The sequence below is a fragment of the Nomascus leucogenys genome, chromosome 19 (assembly GCF_006542625.1).
Source record: "Nomascus leucogenys isolate Asia chromosome 19, Asia_NLE_v1, whole genome shotgun sequence".
NCBI lineage: Eukaryota > Metazoa > Chordata > Mammalia > Primates > Hylobatidae > Nomascus > Nomascus leucogenys.
In genome coordinates, this window is record NC_044399.1 from 42,731,458 (window position 1) to 42,751,036 (window position 19,579).

The 19,579-nt window shown below is 40.1% G+C and overlaps 1 protein-coding gene across 1 annotated transcript in view; it reads left to right on the plus strand.

The window, feature by feature from the left end:
- The first annotated feature begins 893 nt into the window (after window positions 1–893).
- LRPPRC (leucine rich pentatricopeptide repeat containing) overlaps window positions 894–19,579 on the plus strand; it is a 112,466-nt gene continuing 93,780 nt past the window's right edge. Inside the window, exons 1-5 of the mRNA XM_030800405.1 lie at window positions 894–1,094; window positions 13,468–13,664; window positions 16,305–16,427; window positions 18,963–19,084; window positions 19,187–19,245. Coding sequence (XP_030656265.1) covers window positions 946–1,094; window positions 13,468–13,664; window positions 16,305–16,427; window positions 18,963–19,084; window positions 19,187–19,245 — 650 coding nt within the window. The 5' untranslated portion in view covers window positions 894–945. The remainder of the gene's footprint in view (window positions 1,095–13,467; window positions 13,665–16,304; window positions 16,428–18,962; window positions 19,085–19,186; window positions 19,246–19,579) is intronic.

Genomic DNA, 19,579 nt, shown 5'->3' on the forward strand with positions numbered 1-19,579 from the left:
GTTTTACCATGTTGGCCAGGCTGGTCTCGAACTCCTGATCTCAGGTGATCCACCCGCCTCGGCCTTCCAAAGTGATGGGATTACAGGCATGAAGCCACCGCGCCAGGGATGGGTTTAACTTGCCTGTTTTCTCCCCAGATTTGGCTGGAGACTCTTAATTACATTGTTCTTTTACTTCTCACATATATATGTGCATTTACTGAAGGGAGAGGCGCGGTAGGGGTAGGGGGTTGGGGAAGAGAGTCAGTTCAATTCCAGCTTTAAAACTACAGGATTTTTGGTAGAATTCATTTATTTTCTAAAGGGAGGCCCGGCGTACGCGCTTGGGTGGGGACCCGCGCGTTCCTTTACACTGTTCCCAGGCCCTGATAATCCACATCCATGTTGAACCTGGGAGGCAAACGGCAAGGTGCAAAAGACCTCCACGGTTTCTCTGGCCCGCGTTTCTGCGAGTGAAGGGCAGTTCCTATTGGAGATCGAGTCAGCGCTGAACGTTAGCTGCAACATCTGCGCTCGGGGGCGGGGGAAACCGTCCCACTTCCAGGGATCTTCATAGTCGGCTCTCTTCGAGAGTTCTCGGTGTTTTTACTAGCTGGCCTCCCACAAGCCTCTGCGCCAACCTGGGAGGAGTTGACCTCTTGCGGCTCTACCAACAGATGAGTGCAGGGGTGCAACGAATGAACACGATGCCCAGATCGGAGAGGGAAGACGGAAAATAAAAGCTTCGATAATGAAACAAGAAACATCGTTTATATGAATATCACCTTGGCTCCACTCTTCTCAGAGAAGTGCGGCTTTCCATCTTCCAACCTAAAACGATCCCTGGCTCCCCCAACATTTGGCGCGCGCGGCAGTTGGTCTCTGCCGCGCCAGGCGACCCTGCGGTCACATGCTCCTCCTGTCCTTCTGGCGGAGCGTGCTTCCCGCGGCGGGGACGTTCTAGCCATGGCAGCCCTGTTGAGATCCGCGCGTTGGCTGCTGCGTGCCGGGGCGGCCCCGCGCCTCCCGCTCTCCCTGCGCCTCCTCTCTGGCGGCCCAGGCCGGCCGCATGCCGCCTCCTATCTGCCCGCCCCTTGCGCCAGGCCCGTGGCCGGGTGAGTGCCCAGGCCCTTCCTCCAGCCAGGCTGCGGCGCGAAGGTCCCCCGGGGTCATGGGTGCCGGCAGGGACCGGGTCCCGCCTGTGCTCGCCACCCTTCTCGCCACCCCAGGACCTAGCCTCCCCGGGCCCCGCACCACGCTGCCTACCAGGGGTTTTCGGGTGATAGGGTTAAGCGCGTTCAGAAGGTCATGGCTGCGGGCATGGCCTGCTTCCGGCTTGAATCCTGTCCTCGCCACTTCAGCCTGGATCTTACTGCCCTCGGGGTACCCACGGTCAACGAAGATGAGGGGGGGCTTTGAAGACTGCTTTGGGGAGTCGGGTGGTGGTCTCTTCCTTACAGTTGGCCAGCTTGGGTGGTGTCCCACGTGTGGTCACTGTTGGTGATCAGTAACCACCTAGCATTTAGATATTGGAAATTTAGCTTTTTGCGAGGGATGGGGCGGCGGGGAGTGGGTTGGGAGTTTGGGTGAGCCACGGATGGCTTAAAGCTGGACGCTGGATTATGGTCAGTTTGGGCTTTTGCCTGCGTTCTCTTGAATGGAGTTTTCCTTCAGCATTTAGGAAGGTGTTGCACGAGTTGGGAACTGTCATGGTAGGACTTGTAAATGTCTTTGTTATTTATTTATTTATTTATTTCGAGACGGAGTCTCGCTCAGTCGCCCAGGCTGGAGTGCAATGGCGCGATCTCGGCTCACTGCAACCTCCGCCTCCCGGGTTCAAGCGATTCTCCTGCCTCAGCCTCCCGTGTAGCTGGGATTACAGGTGTGCGCCACCATGCCAGGCTAACTTTTGTACTTTTAGTAGAGACTAGGTTTCACCGTGTTGGCCACGCTAGTTTCGAACTCCTGACCTAAAGCGATCCTCCTGCCTCGGCCTCCCAAAGTGCTGGGATTACAGGTGTGAGCCACCGCTCCCGGCCTGTAAGTGTCTTTGAATGAATGAGCACATGCAAGACACTCTGTTGGAATCTGGGGATGCACAGGCAAGTTAAACTCTCAGTGGGTGTCAGGCGAATAAATGCTCTCATGGTTTGAGGTTTATCGGAGATAGGTTTGGTATAGACTTTTGTAGTGGAGGGGATAAGGAAAGTTGGTGAAAGTGTTCATTTGGTTATTAATAGTATTCTGAACACCAGAGAAGGGGAGATAGGTGCTGAGCTTTTAGCATTGGAGAAAACATGATCTTGAAAGAATGAGCTTGTAAATTAAGGTACTTTGAGAGCTCGCATAAGGACCGAGAGCCAGGGATCTGCAGTAGGCTGGGCCCAGACTGCAGCCTACTCCAGATTTATCTGCATTTTATCCTCAATTTATTTGCATTATGCCATTAGACAAGTTTCTTAACATCTCCAGGCCTCAGCTTCCTTAGCTATAAGATGGGAGTAGTAATAGTGTTAGGAATATTGCAGAATTATCTGTATTAAGCACTTAGTATAGGGCCTGATGCCTAGTAAGTGCTTTGTTGGTTACTACAGTAGTCATAACATCTACGGTTATGCAGACCTTCATGGACCAGCCTGAACACCTAATCTCGCCATAAAATTACATGGAGGAAATAATTTATGATTTCTTAACAACTTAGTTATAATCTTTGGAATGGAGCCTACTTGTAATTTGGAGTCTCCCTGTATTTTCTTATTGGGCTTGAACAGTTAACTTTCCGAAATCATGCCTCTGAGCACAGAACTATATACATCTCTTGGTTTTCAGAGTGTCTTTTGAGAAAGTTGTGCCTATTACTGTTATTTTTCTAATCCTCAGCATTTCTGTGAGGCCAGGGGAAGGTCCGCATTTTCTTTTATCTTCACTGTTGCATTTGGGGAGAACTGAATAAAGAGAGAACTCGGTTTGGTAGAAAGGTTGGTTTAGGTGTTCATCAGACCTGGGTTCTGTTTACTTACTGCATAATCTCAGACATCTTACTAACCTGTCTGTTCCTCTGCTTCATAATCTGTAAAGGCCTTAACCCCTTATCTTTGTAAAGTTGCTTTCTTATCGTTCAGATCTCAAATGTCTCTTCAGAGAAGCCTTACCTCAACACTCAATCCAAAACATGCCGGTCCTATTGTAGATTTATTCGTGGCACACCTCACTTGTTTTTTTCCTTAGTAGAAGGTAAGCTACATGAGAGCAGGACTTTGTCTTGTTCACCACTGTGTGTTCAGGTGATAGCAGGCAATAAAGAAGTAATTGTTCCCTCTTTTTCCTGGACTCTGAGCACTGTATATAGTCTCCTACCCGACATCCTGTAAGCATGCCCAGATCTTGCCCACCTGAAACACAGAACCTTTCCTGGAACTCTATTTACTCTAGAAACTTCTCAGTCTCTTCCCTGTCCATACTTCTCTGTCCCTTTAATGTCCTCACTTTTCATTCACTTTCCTACCCACTGTAGTCACACCACTGTCAAAGGCCATTTCATCTCATTTATTGATTTTTTTATTGTATTTTTGGAAAATTATTTCAAAAGTGCCTTGAAGAACAGTTGCAAAACTTATTCCTCAAAGTGCCTTGAGGGACAGTTGCAAAACCTGGGTGGTGGGAACAATAAACTAAAAATCACCCTTAATTATATCAACCAGAGAGCCATTCATTGATAGCTGTCCTTCTAATGACTTATGTATGTGTAAGATGTATGTTTATTTAACTTTTTGAAAGGACCTCTTTTAATTACCAGATCTACTTTATAGGCCTTGACCTGGCATATTACTCTGTCTTCCATTTTCCCCTTCATGAGACCCTTTTCTCAGTATTGATGACACCATTTTTCTAGGTTCTCTTCTCTTTAGGATTTTTCTCATTTGCTTCATTCCTCTTTCTTCTGTTCACCTATTAAATGTTGATGTTCTTGGTAGTTTTACCTGTGGTCCTTATATGTTTTCTCAACATTTTCATTCTCTTTTGTGACCTTTTCCATTTTTCAGGGCATTACTTAACCTATCTGATGATGTTTCTCCCAGATATGGACCATCTACTAGACACATCCACCTGCTTGAACTATAGGTACTTCAAAGCCAACACAGCTCAAATTGGACCCCTCCTTCTTCTCACATCTGTTCCTCTTGTGTTCCCTGTTTTCGTGAATGTTACTGTTTCTACCTGCCTTCCGGAAAGATCCTGGATATCTACGTTTGTTTTCCCATTCATCTCTCACTCCCTTCACCCCCCATTTATTGATTGCACAAATGATTAAGCCCTGTTAGATCTGCTTCATTTGGAATACATCCCTTTTCCTCCAACCCCATCATCATTCCCTAGTCTCCCTGGTAATTTGATCATGTCATTTTCCTACTTACACTTAAGCGTTGTTGTGGCTCCCATTGGGTCCAGAAAGAGATCCAGACTGTTTAGCACAGGTGCTTTATGAGCTGGAGTTGCCTCTGGAGCGTCATCTCTTGTGAGTTCCCTCCCGTGGCATCCTGTGTTCTAGCCATACCAGACTACTACTTTGAAGTGCTCTACAGCAGGGCTTCTCAAACTCTAGTGAGCATGATTGCTTGGGGCTCTTGTTAAACTGCAGATTCTGATTTTGTAGGTCTAGTGCTTGTCTGTGGATCTGCAAGGCTTTGATGGGCCATGTTGTATATTTCCATGCCTTTGAGTGTAATGTTGACTCTTGGAATGTGTCTCCCCTTCCCCCTTAGTCAGGTGTCCCCCATCTCTATTGAACCTTAACTTGACTGCTTCTCCCATTTGACTGGCTCCTTTCTTGTGCCTCCTCTTAGACCGTGTATCACTAAAGCACCCATTAACACTATGACATGTGCACTCAGCAACACTGTGGAGCTGGCTATAAGTTGCTTGAAGGCAGATACTGTGTCCTTTTGCTTTCCCTGGTGTTTAACTTTGTGGCATATAGTAGGTGTCAAATGTTTGTTGAGTGAATCAATGAAAATCTTAAGACATTGAAGAAGGAATATGGTAAACTGGAGGAGATTGAAGGGATGTTTAACCCATCCATGCAGTGCAGTGTGTCTACACAAATTCACCCTGAGCTTGATTTCCAGGAATGTCCTATCTGAGGACAAATGAGTTTTAGTGAGTGAAATTATTAGACATTAGTAATCTGTTTTCAAAATTGTAGCACCAAGAAGTATACCCTTTTCCTTTGTAATATGTGGTCTTGCTCTTCATTTTCCCATTTCAGTACATCTATTTTTCAAATAGATGCTTTCTTAAAAACCAGCTCTTACTCTTTTCTCTGTGAGGAGATAAATACTCTTGCTTTGTCACATACATTTTCCTTGCATTCTGGATCAGAGCTGCTTATATATTCTTTGTGTGATGGTTTTTAGCATAATACTTGTGTACTTCAGAGGAAAGATAAGCTTTGAGCTAAATCTGTTTGGAAGTAGATCTAGACTAATGATTGGCCTAAAGGTGAAAATCACATACTGTTCTTTGATGGGATGGTGTGATTTTTATTTCTAAAGTTGGAAGAAAACTTCTAGAAAACTCGCATTTTAGAAAAATCTCCTGCAAATATTAAGAATCTGATGGGTCCGGTTGGGTGCTGTGGTTCACACCCGTAATCCCAGCACTTTGGGAGGCCAAGGCAGGCGGATCACTTGAGGTCAGGAGTTTGAGACCAGCCTGACCAACATGGTGAAACTCCGTCTCTTACTAAAAATAAAAAAACAAAATTAGCAGGGCATGGTGGCGGGCGCCTGTAGTCCCAGCCATTCTCCCACCTCAGCCTCCCAAGTAGCTGGGACGACAGGTGCATGCCACCATGCCTGGCTAATTTTTGTGTTTTTAGTAGAGATGGGTTTTGCCATGTTGGCCAGGCTGGTCTCGAAATCCTGACCTCAGGTGATCCACCCACCTCAGCCTCCCAAAGTGCTGGGATTAAAGGCGTGAGCCACCGCACGTGGCCTGTTGTTTATTATTGTCAAAGTGTGTTTGTAAACATAACATCATACAAACATTTCAACTTCCGTGGGTTATTACAAATTAGGAAACAGGGTTAGAAGTATAATTTAAGACCTCAAGTTGAGATTCAACTCCAGATACCATGATTCCCGTTTCTGAAATGTTTTACATATGTTGCAACATATGTTACAAGTGTTTTACATATGTTACACATTTGATCTTGTCGTTTTCCTGTTTACAGTTAAGTGCCATGGTAGTTTCCATTGGGTGCAGAATGAGGTCCAGACTGTTGTGTTTTAGATGGTGAAAGGATTACTTATGGACAAAAACATTTTTTAAAAGGCAATATATGATATAAACTTGGGATTTAAAGACTTTCACAGGTAAGTAAACATAGATCTCAGAATGTATCTGGAAGGGATCTTCATAGATTCTGAAGAGTGTCTTTCTCCATGTCACGTCATCGGTCCCAATCTGGTTAACTGACTTTGCATCACTTCCTCCATAGGTGAGACACAGGAGACATCCCTTTTGACTGGAGGATCCTGGGAGATGGAAGGGAAATCTGGATAGGTGGAAAGGAGTGGATTGGCATTTCAGGCCAGGAGGTTGTTATCAAGTGTAGAAGGGTGGCTAGTAGCTTTTTTAGTCTAAAATTCTGTGATTTGCCATAAAGCATAAAACTGGGGCAGCTAAATTTGTCTAAAGTTTTTGGAGAATTCAATTCTTAGAGGGAGAAAATTCATTGTGACTTAGTTTTATGAAAGATTTTTTAGGCCAGGCCCAGTAATCTCCGCACTTTGAGAGTCTGAGGCAGGAAGATCACTTGAAACCAGGAGTTTAAGACCAGCCTGGGCAACATAGTGAGACCCCTATCTCTAGAAAAAAAGAAATTGGCCAGCTGTGGTGGCATGCACCTGTAGTCCTAGCTACTTGGGAGCTGAGGCTGAGGTGGGAGGATTGCTTGAGGCCAGGAGTTCAAAGCTGCAGTGAGCCATAATTGCACCACTGCACTCCAGCCTGGACAACAGAACGAGACCCTGTCTCAAAAAAAAGATACAGGAAAGTTATTGTAAAAACTCAGAGGCATTTGGCTGGGCGTGGTGGCTCATGCCTGTAATCCCAACACTTTGGGAGGCTGAGGCGGGCGGATCACGAGGTCAGGAAATCGAGACCATCCTGGCTAACACAGTGAAACGCTGTTTCTACTGAAAAAAATAACAAAAAAATTAGCCCAGCGTGATGGCGGGCGCCTGTAGTCCCAGCTACTCGGGAGGCGACAGAGCGAGACTCCATCTCAAAAAACAAACAAACAAACAAAAACTCAGAGGCATTTATTGAGCACCTTCTGTAATAAGATGGCTATTATTTATTGAGCAGTGGCGTCGCTTTTCTTTTTTTTTTTTTCAGATGGAGTTTCGGTCTTACTGCCCAGATTGGAGTACAGTGGCGTGATCTCGGTTCACTGCAACCTCTGCCTCCCAGGTTCAAGCGATTCTCCTGCCTCAGCCTCCCGAGTAGCTGGGATTATAGGCATGCACCACCATGCCTGGCTAAATTTGTATTTTTAGTAGAGACGGGGTTTCTCCATGTTGGTTAGGCAGGTCTTGAACTCCCGACCTCAGGTGATCCGCCCGCCTTGGCCTCCCAAAGTGTTGGGATTACAGGTGTGAGCCACGGCGCCCAGCTTTTTTTTTTTTTTTTTTTTTTTTTTGAGACAGAGTCTCTCTCTCTCTCTCTCCCCCAGGCTGGAGTGCAGTGGGGCGATCTTGGCTCACTTGCAACCTCTGCCTCCTGGGTTCAGGCAATTCTCCTGTGTCAGCCTTCCGAGTTGCTGGGATTACAGGCACCTGCCACCATGCCAGGCTAATTTTTGTATTTTTAGTAGAGATGGGGTTTCACCGTGTTAGCCAGGCTGGTCTCGAACAGGCTTCAAGTGATCTGCCTGCCTCGGCCTCCAAAAGTGCCAGGATTACAGGCTTGAGCTACTGTGCCTGGCCCCTTGTTTCTTTTCTTAATTACATTTACCATAATTAATATTTTTTAAAGGTCTAATTTATTAGATTTATTACTAGATAAGAATATTCTAGCCAGTGCCTTATACATAGAAAGCACTCAGTAAATATTTTTTGAATTAATAAATGGAAGAACAGAATTGATGTGATAAGTAAAGAACGATGATAGGATTTTTGAAAAAAGATGGTTTTGAGGATGGTTGATCTGGCAGTTGTATGAAGAGAGGCTGAAGCCTGAGAAACTAAAGATTTGTTGCAGAAATCCATGTGTTCTGAGTTCATCAAGAGCCTCAGATATCTAAGCACTCACTAGATGAGATATAAAGGCTGAGAGACTTTGCCCAATAAAGTAATTAATTTTGAGTTTGAGGGAACAGGGTATTAGCGGAATAGTTGGTTGCAGTGGAGAAATTTGAAGGGAATACCAACCTTTTTTTTTTTTTTTTTTTTGAGACGGAGTCTTGCTCTGTCGCCCAGGCTGGAGTGCAGTGGCGTTATCTCGGCTCACTGCAAGCTCCGCCTCCCGGGTTAACGCCATTCTCCTGCCTCAGCCTCCCGAGTAGCTGGGACTACAGGCGCCCGCAACGGCGCCTGGCTAATTTTTTGTATTCTTAGTAGAGACAGGGTTTCACCGTGTTAGCCAGGATGGTCTCAATCTCCTGACCTCGTGATCCGCCCGCCTTGGCCTCCCCTAAGTGCGGGATTACAGGCATGAGCCACCGCGCCCGGCTCATTACCAAACATTTTTAAAAGGCATTATCTTTTTGAATTTTGGATACATTAAAACTCGGGAGGCTCCAGCAGTATATAAAAAGAATTATGTACCGTGATCAAGTGGGATTTATTCCAACTGTGCAAGGCTGGTTCAGCATTTGAAAATCAATCCACGTGATCCAGCGTATCAGCAGGCTAAAGAAAACTCAAGTGGAATAGTTAAATTAGGGAATGGTGAAAACGTAGGAGATAAATTTGAGTTCCCCATTTTCTACATTACAGTGCAACAAAATAAGTTGAGAGCAGCTCTATGAAAACTAGTTTTGTACTTTACAAGTGTGTCATAAAATCCAAATCCCTTATTTATCTGCCATTGGAGACTTTACACTCTCTAGTCTCACTCTCACTGTGTAGGTTTAATTTTTTACCACTTTCCAGTGTGAACACCCAATTGCAGCCAGATTAGTTTCTTCGATGCCCTTTTGCCACGTTGAGTTCATTTCAGAATGAGACGGTCTGAGTGCTAACCCTGGCCCTATCGTTAGCTTCAACTGTGATGACTTTGGGCAAGTTGCTTCAGTTTTTTCATTTGTAAGTTACAATTTTCTCATACCCAGCACAAATTAAACACGTGATAAACATTAGCTATTAATAATGCCTCTTCTATCTTCTACCTGTATCTCCTTTTAAACTCTTGATAGCTCTAAAGTGACACTACACTGATTCATAATATCAGTGAAGAAGAAAAAAAGTGGAGAGAAGAGTTTTAAGAACGTATATGGCCTGGGCATGGTGGCTCACACCTGTAATCCCAGCACTTTGGAGGCCAAGGTGGGCGGATCGCTTGAGGTCAGGAGTTTGAGACCAGCCTGGCCAATATGTAAAACTCCGTCTCTACTAAAAATATAAAAATTAGCTGGGCATGGTGGTGTGTCCCTGTAATCCCAGCTACTCAGGAGTCTGAGGCATGAGAATCGCTTGAATCCTGAGGCAGAGCTTGCAGTGACCTGAGATCGCGCCATTGCACTCCAGCCTGGGTGACAGAGCAAGACTCCATCTCAAAATAAAATAAATAAAAATGGGCAGAAAATATTTCACCAGAAAAGACATATAGATGGCAAATAAGCATACGAAAAGATGTTCAACAGCTTATGTCATTAGAGAAATAATAGATTAAAACAACAATGAGATACGACTATCAGAATGGCAACAATCCAGCAAAACGTCGAAAACCCCAAATATTGGCAAGGATGTAGGACAACAGGAACTCTATTTATTGCTAGTAGGAAAGCAAAATGGTATAGCTATTTTGGAAGATAGTTCGGTAGTTTTCTTACAAAGCTAAACATAGATTTACCATTAGATATTTACCCAAATGAGTTCAAAATTTATGTCCATACCAAAACCTTCACACAAATGCTTATAGCAGCTTTATTCATAATTGTCAAAAATTGGAAGCAACCTGAATGTCCTTCAGTAGGCAAATGGGTAAACGAATCATGTATATCTACAAAAGAGCATTATTCAACAATGAAAAGAAGTGTGCCGTCATGCCGTGAAAAGACATGGAGGAACTGTAAATGTATATTGCTAGGTGAAGGAAGCCAATCTGAAAAGGCAGCATGCTGTATGATGCAACCATATGACATTCTAGTAAAGGCAAAACTAGAGACAGGTAAAAATCAGTGGTTGCCAGGGGTTCGGGAGGAGGGTGGAAGGAATGCATAGATAGAGCACAGGGCATTTTTAGGGTGGTGAAATTATTTTGTATGATACTGTAAAGGTGGATACATGTCATATGTTTGTCAAAACATGTATACATAGAGTGAACTCTAATGTAAATTGTGGACCTTGGTTGACGGTTAATGTATCAACGTTGGTTCATCATTTGTAACAAATATACTACACTACAGCAAAATGTTACTAGGGGAAATGGGAGGGAGAAGAAAGTGGGAACTCTTCTTTCGGTACAATTTTTCTATAAACCTAAAAACACTAAAAAATTGTGGGTTTTTTTGTAGTCAGTCTCTGCTTATCAAAAAATTGTGTTTATTTTTTTAAAAAAATGGTACAGGCTTAAAAGTAGTGGAGAGGGTCCCATGGAAGCCTGTTTAGTAGGATAGTCTGATCCCTTATATCTTTTTTTTTTTTTAATGGACATTCAACTATAAGGTCGTTTTCTATTAAAGAGTTAAAAACCCACCTTAATTTAAAAAAAAAAAAACTGAGAGATAATAACTTTAAATGGCAGATTTTACAAGAAAACATTTATGGGTAATTTGAGTATTAGTGGTAGGAGCTGGAGTCTGGAAGGAACCTGAGACATTTAACTAAGAAGTGTAAAGGGGCCAGTGTGATACTTGGATGAGATGATACAATAATTTCCCCTTATGTGGTTATATCAATTTTGGTCCTTAACATTTGGAGGCAGTGAGCTCCAGCCTCTGCAAGCCTGGTGGGTGTGATCTTCTTGCCGGGCCCCACCATCACCTCTGGACTTGTTCTGTTCTTTCCTTTCTGTCACGACATACCCATTGCTCCAGGCTGTGAAACTCTTGTTTCCAGGATGTATTAGAGTGAATTTAAAAATAAGTTCTGGACCATATAACTGTGAAGACTTCTTTGGTTAAATATGTAATCCTTCCTCTATCCCAATTTATTTTATAATAGATTCATGTTTCTACTTAACTAAATCCAAGCACACTTACGAGGAGACTCAGCTGCAGTAAAGACATGTATATGAGAAAAATTTGCCTAGAATGTTCAGAACAATGTGCTAGTTTATGAACATCTGTTTTCTGCCCGAAATTTGAGTTGGTCTCCTCTTATATTTAAAAAATATCCTGTAGCGGAAGTTTTATTTTTGCTCTTTAACAGTTTATCAGATTTGCATTGTGTAAAAAACTTCGGCAAATAGACTTCACAATTTTGAAATTTCTGTATTAACCAGCTTTTGTTGTTGACTAATATTGTTGCATACTCCTCCAAACTTGACATGTTGTCCTGGATAATTTAAAAATAATATCACTTTGTGCTTGCGGGACATTAAGAAGGGGATAGTTTAGTAACAACTGATGTGGCAACTAGATAAATGCCTTTTGGAAGTAAGGGATAAATATTATTTATAAGAGTATATCTTCTGTGGTTTGTAGCTTAATTCAGCTCATTTAACAAACTCGAGTCAATTAGCCATCTACAATGTGCTGCCATCATTGGTCTTAAAAAATAAGACATTGTCTTATTTAGTCAGTATCCTGCTTTTTTCCATTATTTTCCACCTAGATGGTGGAATCACTAATGGTTAGAGTCATTTCTCCCAGATCACAGTGGTAGAATTTCTAGTCTATTATCAATTACAGCCTCGTTTTATATAGTCTTGAGGCGAAACCTCTAGTATAGCTTCCTTTAGTAAAACATCACATACTTGATCATTCAATTTGTGACTGGTTTTTTCAGATTAATAATATAGGATAGAAACGTAAGTTTTATTTTTAAAGTCACCATTGTGATGAAAATGTGTATGTCTGAAAAATGTGATTATATTATACTTAGTTATTATATAGTGTATAATAGTTATATTTAGTGGCTGCTGTAACTAAGATATTTGCAATAAATGTGTAAACCACTGATAATTAGAAATCGTTCGTTAAAAGTGATGTTTAAATACAGAGAAAGCATTTTTAAATGCAACTCAGATTGGTAACAGGTATTCTTCACACATAAGAATTATTTTTTATCTGATATTTTTAAATCAGGTACAGCTTATATTTTTACCTAGAATAGCCTAGAGAAGAAAGTATATGGGAACTCTACTTAATGCACAATTTTTCTATAAGCCTAAAAATCTTCTAAAAAATTGTGGTTTTTTCTTCCTAGTCTGTAAAAAATTGTGTTTATTTTAAAAAAAAATGGTACAGCCTAGAAGCCCTCAGATTTCATGTTAGAGAGCATTTGACTTGCATATTAGACTCCATTACTAAAATAGTGAATGGTTTAAAGATTGCTTGCTCTTTATAAACACATAACGTACTATTCTGACCATACCTAATTTGTAATCATTTTTCTTTCCCTTCTGGCTTCCTTAAAATTAATGATGTTTAACACTTTATTTATTTTTGGTGGCAGTTGTTTTAAATAATCAGGAAAGAATACAGCTAACATTTTGACAGTTGCACAGCAGATAAGAATTAAGAGCATTATCACTATAAAGTGTTTCAACTTTATTTGGACAGATTAGAAATTATTTGGGCCTCAATGATCCTTAAAAAAAAAAAAACCTGCATCATTTTAGCCTGGACATTGGTCTTCTTTTAAATTCACAGTAAGCTTATACCTAGAAAACTTAAAGGTAGTTATACAAATTTTGGATATATTTTAGATCTCTTATTTACAGAGGTGAGAAGAGCTTTGCAGCATAAACTGCTTCATCTTCTTTCATTACCTTGTTTTGGTTAAGGAGAGATCTAAAAAACACTTAAAACACACCATATTTCCATCTGATTTTGAAATAATTCCATGTTCAAAGTTATCAAGATGCTGTCAATTATTCAGGAGATGTACTGTGCATATTATTTATGTATGTGTGTATATGATTTTGTCTGAAGCAAAAGCTAAAACTTTATTTCCTATTAGTTCATACCTCTGTTTTTGGTATTTTACTGTGACTTTAGGTGTTTAATAACTAATTTTAAAATTTGTATAAGTTTTGTTCAAAAAATGACCTAAATAGATAGCAACTGATTATTATTAATTATGTTTCATTTTTTAGAGGACTACTGAGCCCAGCCAGGCTGTATGCCATTGCTGCCAAAGAAAAGGATATTCAAGAGGAGTCCACTTTTTCTTCTAGGAGGATTTCCAGTCAATTTGATTGGGCTCTAATGAGACTAGATCATTCTGTTCGAAGAACTGGCTGCATTCCAAAGAAGCTTCTACAAAAAGTTTTTGATGATACCTGCCGCTCAGGTATTTCAAAATTTCCTGTTCATAAAATTGACTTTTGGCTGGGCACAGTGGCTCAGGCCTGTAATCCCAGCACTTCGGGAGGCAGGTAGATCTCTTGAGGCCAAGTGTTCGAGACCAGCCTGGCCAACATGGCAAAACCCCATCTCTACTAAAAATACAAAAATTAGCCAGGCATGGTGGTGCGTGCCTGTAGTCCCAGCTACTTGGGAGGCTGAGGCATGAGAATCACTTGAATCCAGGAGGCAGAGGTTGTAGTGAGCTAAGATCACACAACTGCACTCCAGCCTGGGCGATAGAGAGAGACATCTGTCTTTAAAACAAAAAAAAGTCTTAAATATTAGGTTGGTGCAAAAATAATTGCGGTTTTTGCCATTAAACGTAATGGCTGCAATTACTTTTGCATCAACCTAAATAAATAGTTGTTTGAGGGTAAGCTCATTACGGAGTAGATTATTTGACACTTTAATTTTCTTTGTTATATTCTGTTGATTGTCATTTATGTTATGATTGTGATTTCTATCTTGTCAACTCATCTGGGCAAAGTTTGGAGTAACTAAAACATTTTTAGATTTTTTTTTTTTTTTGAGATGGAGTATCGCTCTGTCGCCCAGCAGGCTGGAGTACAGTGGTGCGATCTCGGCTCACTGCAACCTCTGCCTCCCAGGTTCAAGCAACTCTCCTGCCTCAGCCTCCCAAGTAGCTGGGACTACCAGCGCATGCCACTGTGCCCAGCTAATTTTTGTATTTTTAGTAGGGACGGGGTTTCACCATGTTGGCCGGGCTGGTCTTGAACTCCTGACCTCGTGATCCACCCGCCTTGGCCTCCCAAAATGCCGGGATTACAGACATGGGCCACCATGCCTGGTCTAGATGTTTATTCCAAATCAGAAAATAAAAATTGCCTTTTTGCTTTTCCTAGTTTGTTGAGTCACTTTTAGTAGTAAGTTTCTTGGAAGATAACTAGTTTTTCTTACCTTCCATTGTAGAGTGTCGGGTTTCTGTAAGATGATCATATAAGACAGATTTCCATTATTTTCCTTTCATTTTCAATTAGCTACTAAAAATCTGTTTGAGTCATTAATGCCTGATGCAAGCTATAGGTCCTTCACTCCCTGCCCCCGACCCCCAAAAGCCTCATGCAAACATATGCATAATTTTGCATGCAGTTTAAGAGGATTCAGTAGCTTCCTAAAGCCTATTCATGGGTTTCAGACACACTCAGAAGCATAGATATAAAATCTGATGGTGAGAGATACCAAAGAAGTATCAATTATTACTATAGTTATGTACATTTAAAGACCTGTGTCACATTCTCTCTCTGACTTATTTATTCAACCATCACTACAATCAATTTTGGAACATTTTCATCACCCCAAAAAGAAATTCCCCAACTCCTCATCCCTTCCAGCCCTACGCAACAACTAGTGTATTTTCTGTCCCTGTAGGTTTGCCCTACTCTAGATATTTCTTTTTTTTTTTTTTGAGATGGAGTCTTGCTCTGTCCCACAGGCTAGAGTGCAGTGGCGCGATCTCGGCTCACTGCAAGCTCCGCCTCCCGGGTTCACGCCATTCTCCTGCCTCAGCCTCCCGAGTAGCTGGGACTACAGGCGCCCGCCAACACGCCCGGCTAATTTTTTTGTATTTTTAGTAGAGACGGGGTTTCACCGCGTTAGCCAGGATGGTCTCGATCTCCTGACCTCGTGATCCGCCCGCCTCGGCCTCCCAAAGTGCTGAGATTACAGGCTTGAGCCACCGCGCCCGGCCTACTCTAGATATTTCATATAAATGGAATCATACTAAGTGGTTTATTTTTGTTTTGTTTTAAAGTCAGCTTTCAGGGATATGTAGATAAAGCTTACAGATATAGGGAGAGGGAAGCTTATATTGTAGCTGATTATGAACCTAACTTTTCTATTCATAGATGTTAATTATACTGCTTTACAGTATTCTTTCTTTTCTTTCTTTCTTTCTTTCTTTCTTTCTTTCTTTCTTTCTCTCTCTCTCTCTCTCTCTTTCTCTCTTTCTCTCTCTCTTTTTTTTTTTCAAACGGAGTCTTGCTCTTGTTGCCCAGGCTGGAGTGCAATGGCACAATCTCGGCTGACTGCAGCCTCCACCTCCTGGGTTCAAGTAGTTCTCCTGCCTCAGCCTCCTGAGTAGCTAGGATTACAGGCATGCGCCATCTCGCCCAGCTAATTTTATATTTTTAGTAGAGACGGGGTTTCTCCATGTTGGTCAGGCTGGTCTCAAACTCCCGACCTCAGGTGTTCTGCCTGCCTCAACCTCCCAGAGTGCTGGGATTCATGCCTTGCCCTTTATACTATTTTCATAAGATACTGAGAAGTTTAGCCTTTGAATTGTAGCAAGCACTGCCTATAAATTAGGTTCTTTGTATTTGATACAGTTTTGCAGATTACATAGATTTTATAACCTTAGATTTCTTAAGAAAGCAGACTAATATTAAAAGTTTGACTTGTAACTTAGTAACACTGTACATTAGGATAGGATTTTTCTAGTTTATGGATATTCTCAGTTTGAGCCAGAAGATTTTTGAATGCTTATAGATTTCTGTTTAAATTTTGATATTTATCGATATGATATTGCTACTGTGTTAAATGTTATCTGTTAGCCTTTTCTCCACAGGTGGCCCAGGTGGTAGTCATGCCTTGCTGCTACTACGCAGCTGTGGTTCTCTCTTGCCTGAACTAAAGCTTGAAGAGAGAACAGAATTTGCTCATAGGATATGGGACACACTTCAGAAATTAGGTATGATTGTTTAAATATATGATGTGCATAAAAGGTGTAGATATTTTTTCTTTTTGCAAAAAAGTGTTTGTTTACATAAATGCTGTAATTCAGTTTTATGGAAGGGAAACTTGATTCATAATTTTTTGGTAATATTTATTTGGTGAGGTATAGTGACATCTAGGGACATTAACAATAAATAATTTTTCATAACAAGTATTACTTACAAGTATGGTAAGTTAAAAAAGAAAAAGAACAAAATAGCCGGTTTGTCTGTCAAAGTTATAAATGCGCATACCATTTGACCAAGCAGTTCCATTTGTTCGATTTTAGGTACAGATATACTCACATATGCAAAAGGATATTCTTCACTGTAGCTTGTTTGTAATAGTAAGAAATTGGAACCAATTCAAATATTCCTCTCTAGGCAATTAGGTAAATAAATTATGGAGTACCCGTAAAATAGATTACTGTGTAACTGTTTTAAGAAATGAAGAAGCTCTTTATATACCAATGGGGGTGTTCTCCAGAGTATAAATAAAAATTAAGATGTAGACCAGTATGTATAGAATGATACCATTTTGAAGAAAAGTGTTTATACACGTGTGTGTGTATACAATATTAAAATATTTCTGGAAGGATGATGAACACTGGATACAGGTTTTACTCTGCCTTTTTATACCTTTTCAATTTTACATCATGTAACATAGTACATATTCAAAAAATAATTTGAAAAAAGATCGTTTAATACAATTTAATGTTCATTCCTGATTTAAAAAAAACTTAAAGTATAGAAAGATGCTTCTTTAATGTGTTAAAAATCAAAAACCGACAACAATCATGTATAATGCAATGAAATAAGATGTGAAACAATACAAGAAATTATTATTTTTAGATGATGTGATTGTTTAATCTGCAAAATCCCAGAAAATCAGCTCACAGTAATTAGCTGGACTTACTAAATGTTTAAGAATCCATACCTCTTCTAGTTATAAAATAAAATAGATAAAAGAATCCAAGAAAGTATAGCTACAAATAAATAAAAATATTTAGGACTATCCTTCAAAAAGTGTGTAGGACCTATGTGAAAAAACTATAGGATAAAGACAGATTCTTCCTTCACAGTTTTGAATACATCTAGAATACATTTTGATAAGTTGATTTTTTTAAGTTAAATATATAGATAAATGACTTTCAGAATGGAAAAGGATTTTATAAGTATAAAAGGAGCAGAAAAGTAAAGCTAAAGTATTAAATGTCTAAAAATTCGAAATTTCTGTATGTCAGTAAGTCATTGAACTGGGAGAAATATACGCAGAAAAGGTTACATTCTAAAATAGAAAAAAGCATTACACAGCAGTAATAACATTAATTCCTCCATAGAAAGATTAACAATGTGTTATTAAAATTATTTACAAATAGGTCTCTCCTGTATAAGTGTATGCTTTATGAGGATGGAATCCATAGCTTCTTTATTTTCCTCTTTGCCAGTAGCATGATGCTTTTTGTATAATGGCATTTGATACATACTTGTTGAGTTAATATTGCCAGAAACCTTGTAGTTTGCCAGTTTGACTCTTGTTTACAGATTTATAAAGATACAAGAGATCTTTTAGCTTAAGTAACTTGTCCAAAATTACAGAATGAGCTGTTGACAGATCTATCTGTTAGATGGGGGTGATAATAGTGTCTCAAAGTTGTTGTGAAGTTTAAGTGAGCCACTATATGTGGAACACTTAGCGTAGTGCCTGAAACATAGTAAGTATGAAAGAAACGTACCTGTTAAGATAAAAATGTGTATTAATTTAATGAAACAGGTCTCTGCTGCCTAAAATCTCATAATCTGACCCCCAGATACTAACCATAGCCCTGTATGGTCACAGGCAGTTGAATAAAGATGTGAAATTTAATGCATGAAAATGTAGTGAGACATGTTACCACAAAATTGATACAAGGACCATGATGTCATGACTGAGTAAAGTAAGGCTGTGTGGTAACCTTATTTGATGTGGCCCTAAACAGTAGGGATACAAAGAAAACAAAGGGCATTAGAATACAGATAATTAACAAGAGCAGACCATAGATCATATTCATCAGCTGAAAATGGAATGCATCCTTCAAATGAAGGCTTTGAGTGACAGAATTGCCAGCACAGTCCTACTGTGTGAAAGAACTGAAGTTACAATCCATTCATCACAGTGTGTCTGTAATGTGAGGACTGCTTTATATAGAAAAATCTTACAGTCACTTTTAAATATAGGGATATTGTCAGCGTTTTCTAACAGGAAGATAATTTTGTGCTTCATAAGTAAGAGGCCTTTTAATATCTGAATAGGCAGTTACTTGTAACTATACAATAATTCAGTAATTACTGTCTTACATACTTAGCTTGCTCTGTGTGACAGAGTATCTGTGTAGATAGGTCTGAGCGCCGAGGTGGATGGGTGAAATGCTAAAGTGATAGTTTTACTCTTTTTGTTTGTTAAATTTAGGTCCACTTTAAAGCATAGGATTTTCAATGCTTTTCTAAAAATTCATTTTAAATTTCATTTGTAGGTGCTGTGTATGATGTGAGTCACTATAATGCTTTACTTAAAGTCTATCTTCAAAATGAATATAAATTCTCACCAACTGATTTCCTGGCAAAAATGGAGGAAGCAAACATTCAACCAAATCGAGTAAGTAGTTGCTATTGTGAATATGTTTTCACATCCATCATTTTTTTTCTTTACTCAGAAAAAAAAGTATATTTAAAATTAACCGGCCCATTTCATTGACAGGTGACATACCAGAGATTGATTGCTTCTTATTGTAATGTGGGAGATATTGAAGGTGCCAGGTATGGATCTGTATGAACATGTTTAAGCGAACAAATTTGTACATTTTGTAAATCTAATGTCTGTTCACTCTTTATTTTAAAGCTTCTTCCTAATGAAGGAAATTGTTTCAGAACTGTTTTAATCTAGCAAATCTGGTAATCTGACTTACATAAAATATAAAATTATCGTGTAAGAGAGAAAAGATAAGTAAAAGTTGCTATTTTAATTAAAAATTTGATTTACTGGAGAGAGGTATAAAGTTGTTGAGCTATAAAGCTGACTTGGCTTTTTTTTTTTTTTTTTAAATATTTCCTAAGGGAAATGTTCTTAGCCATTTAAGCTGTGTTCATTTAT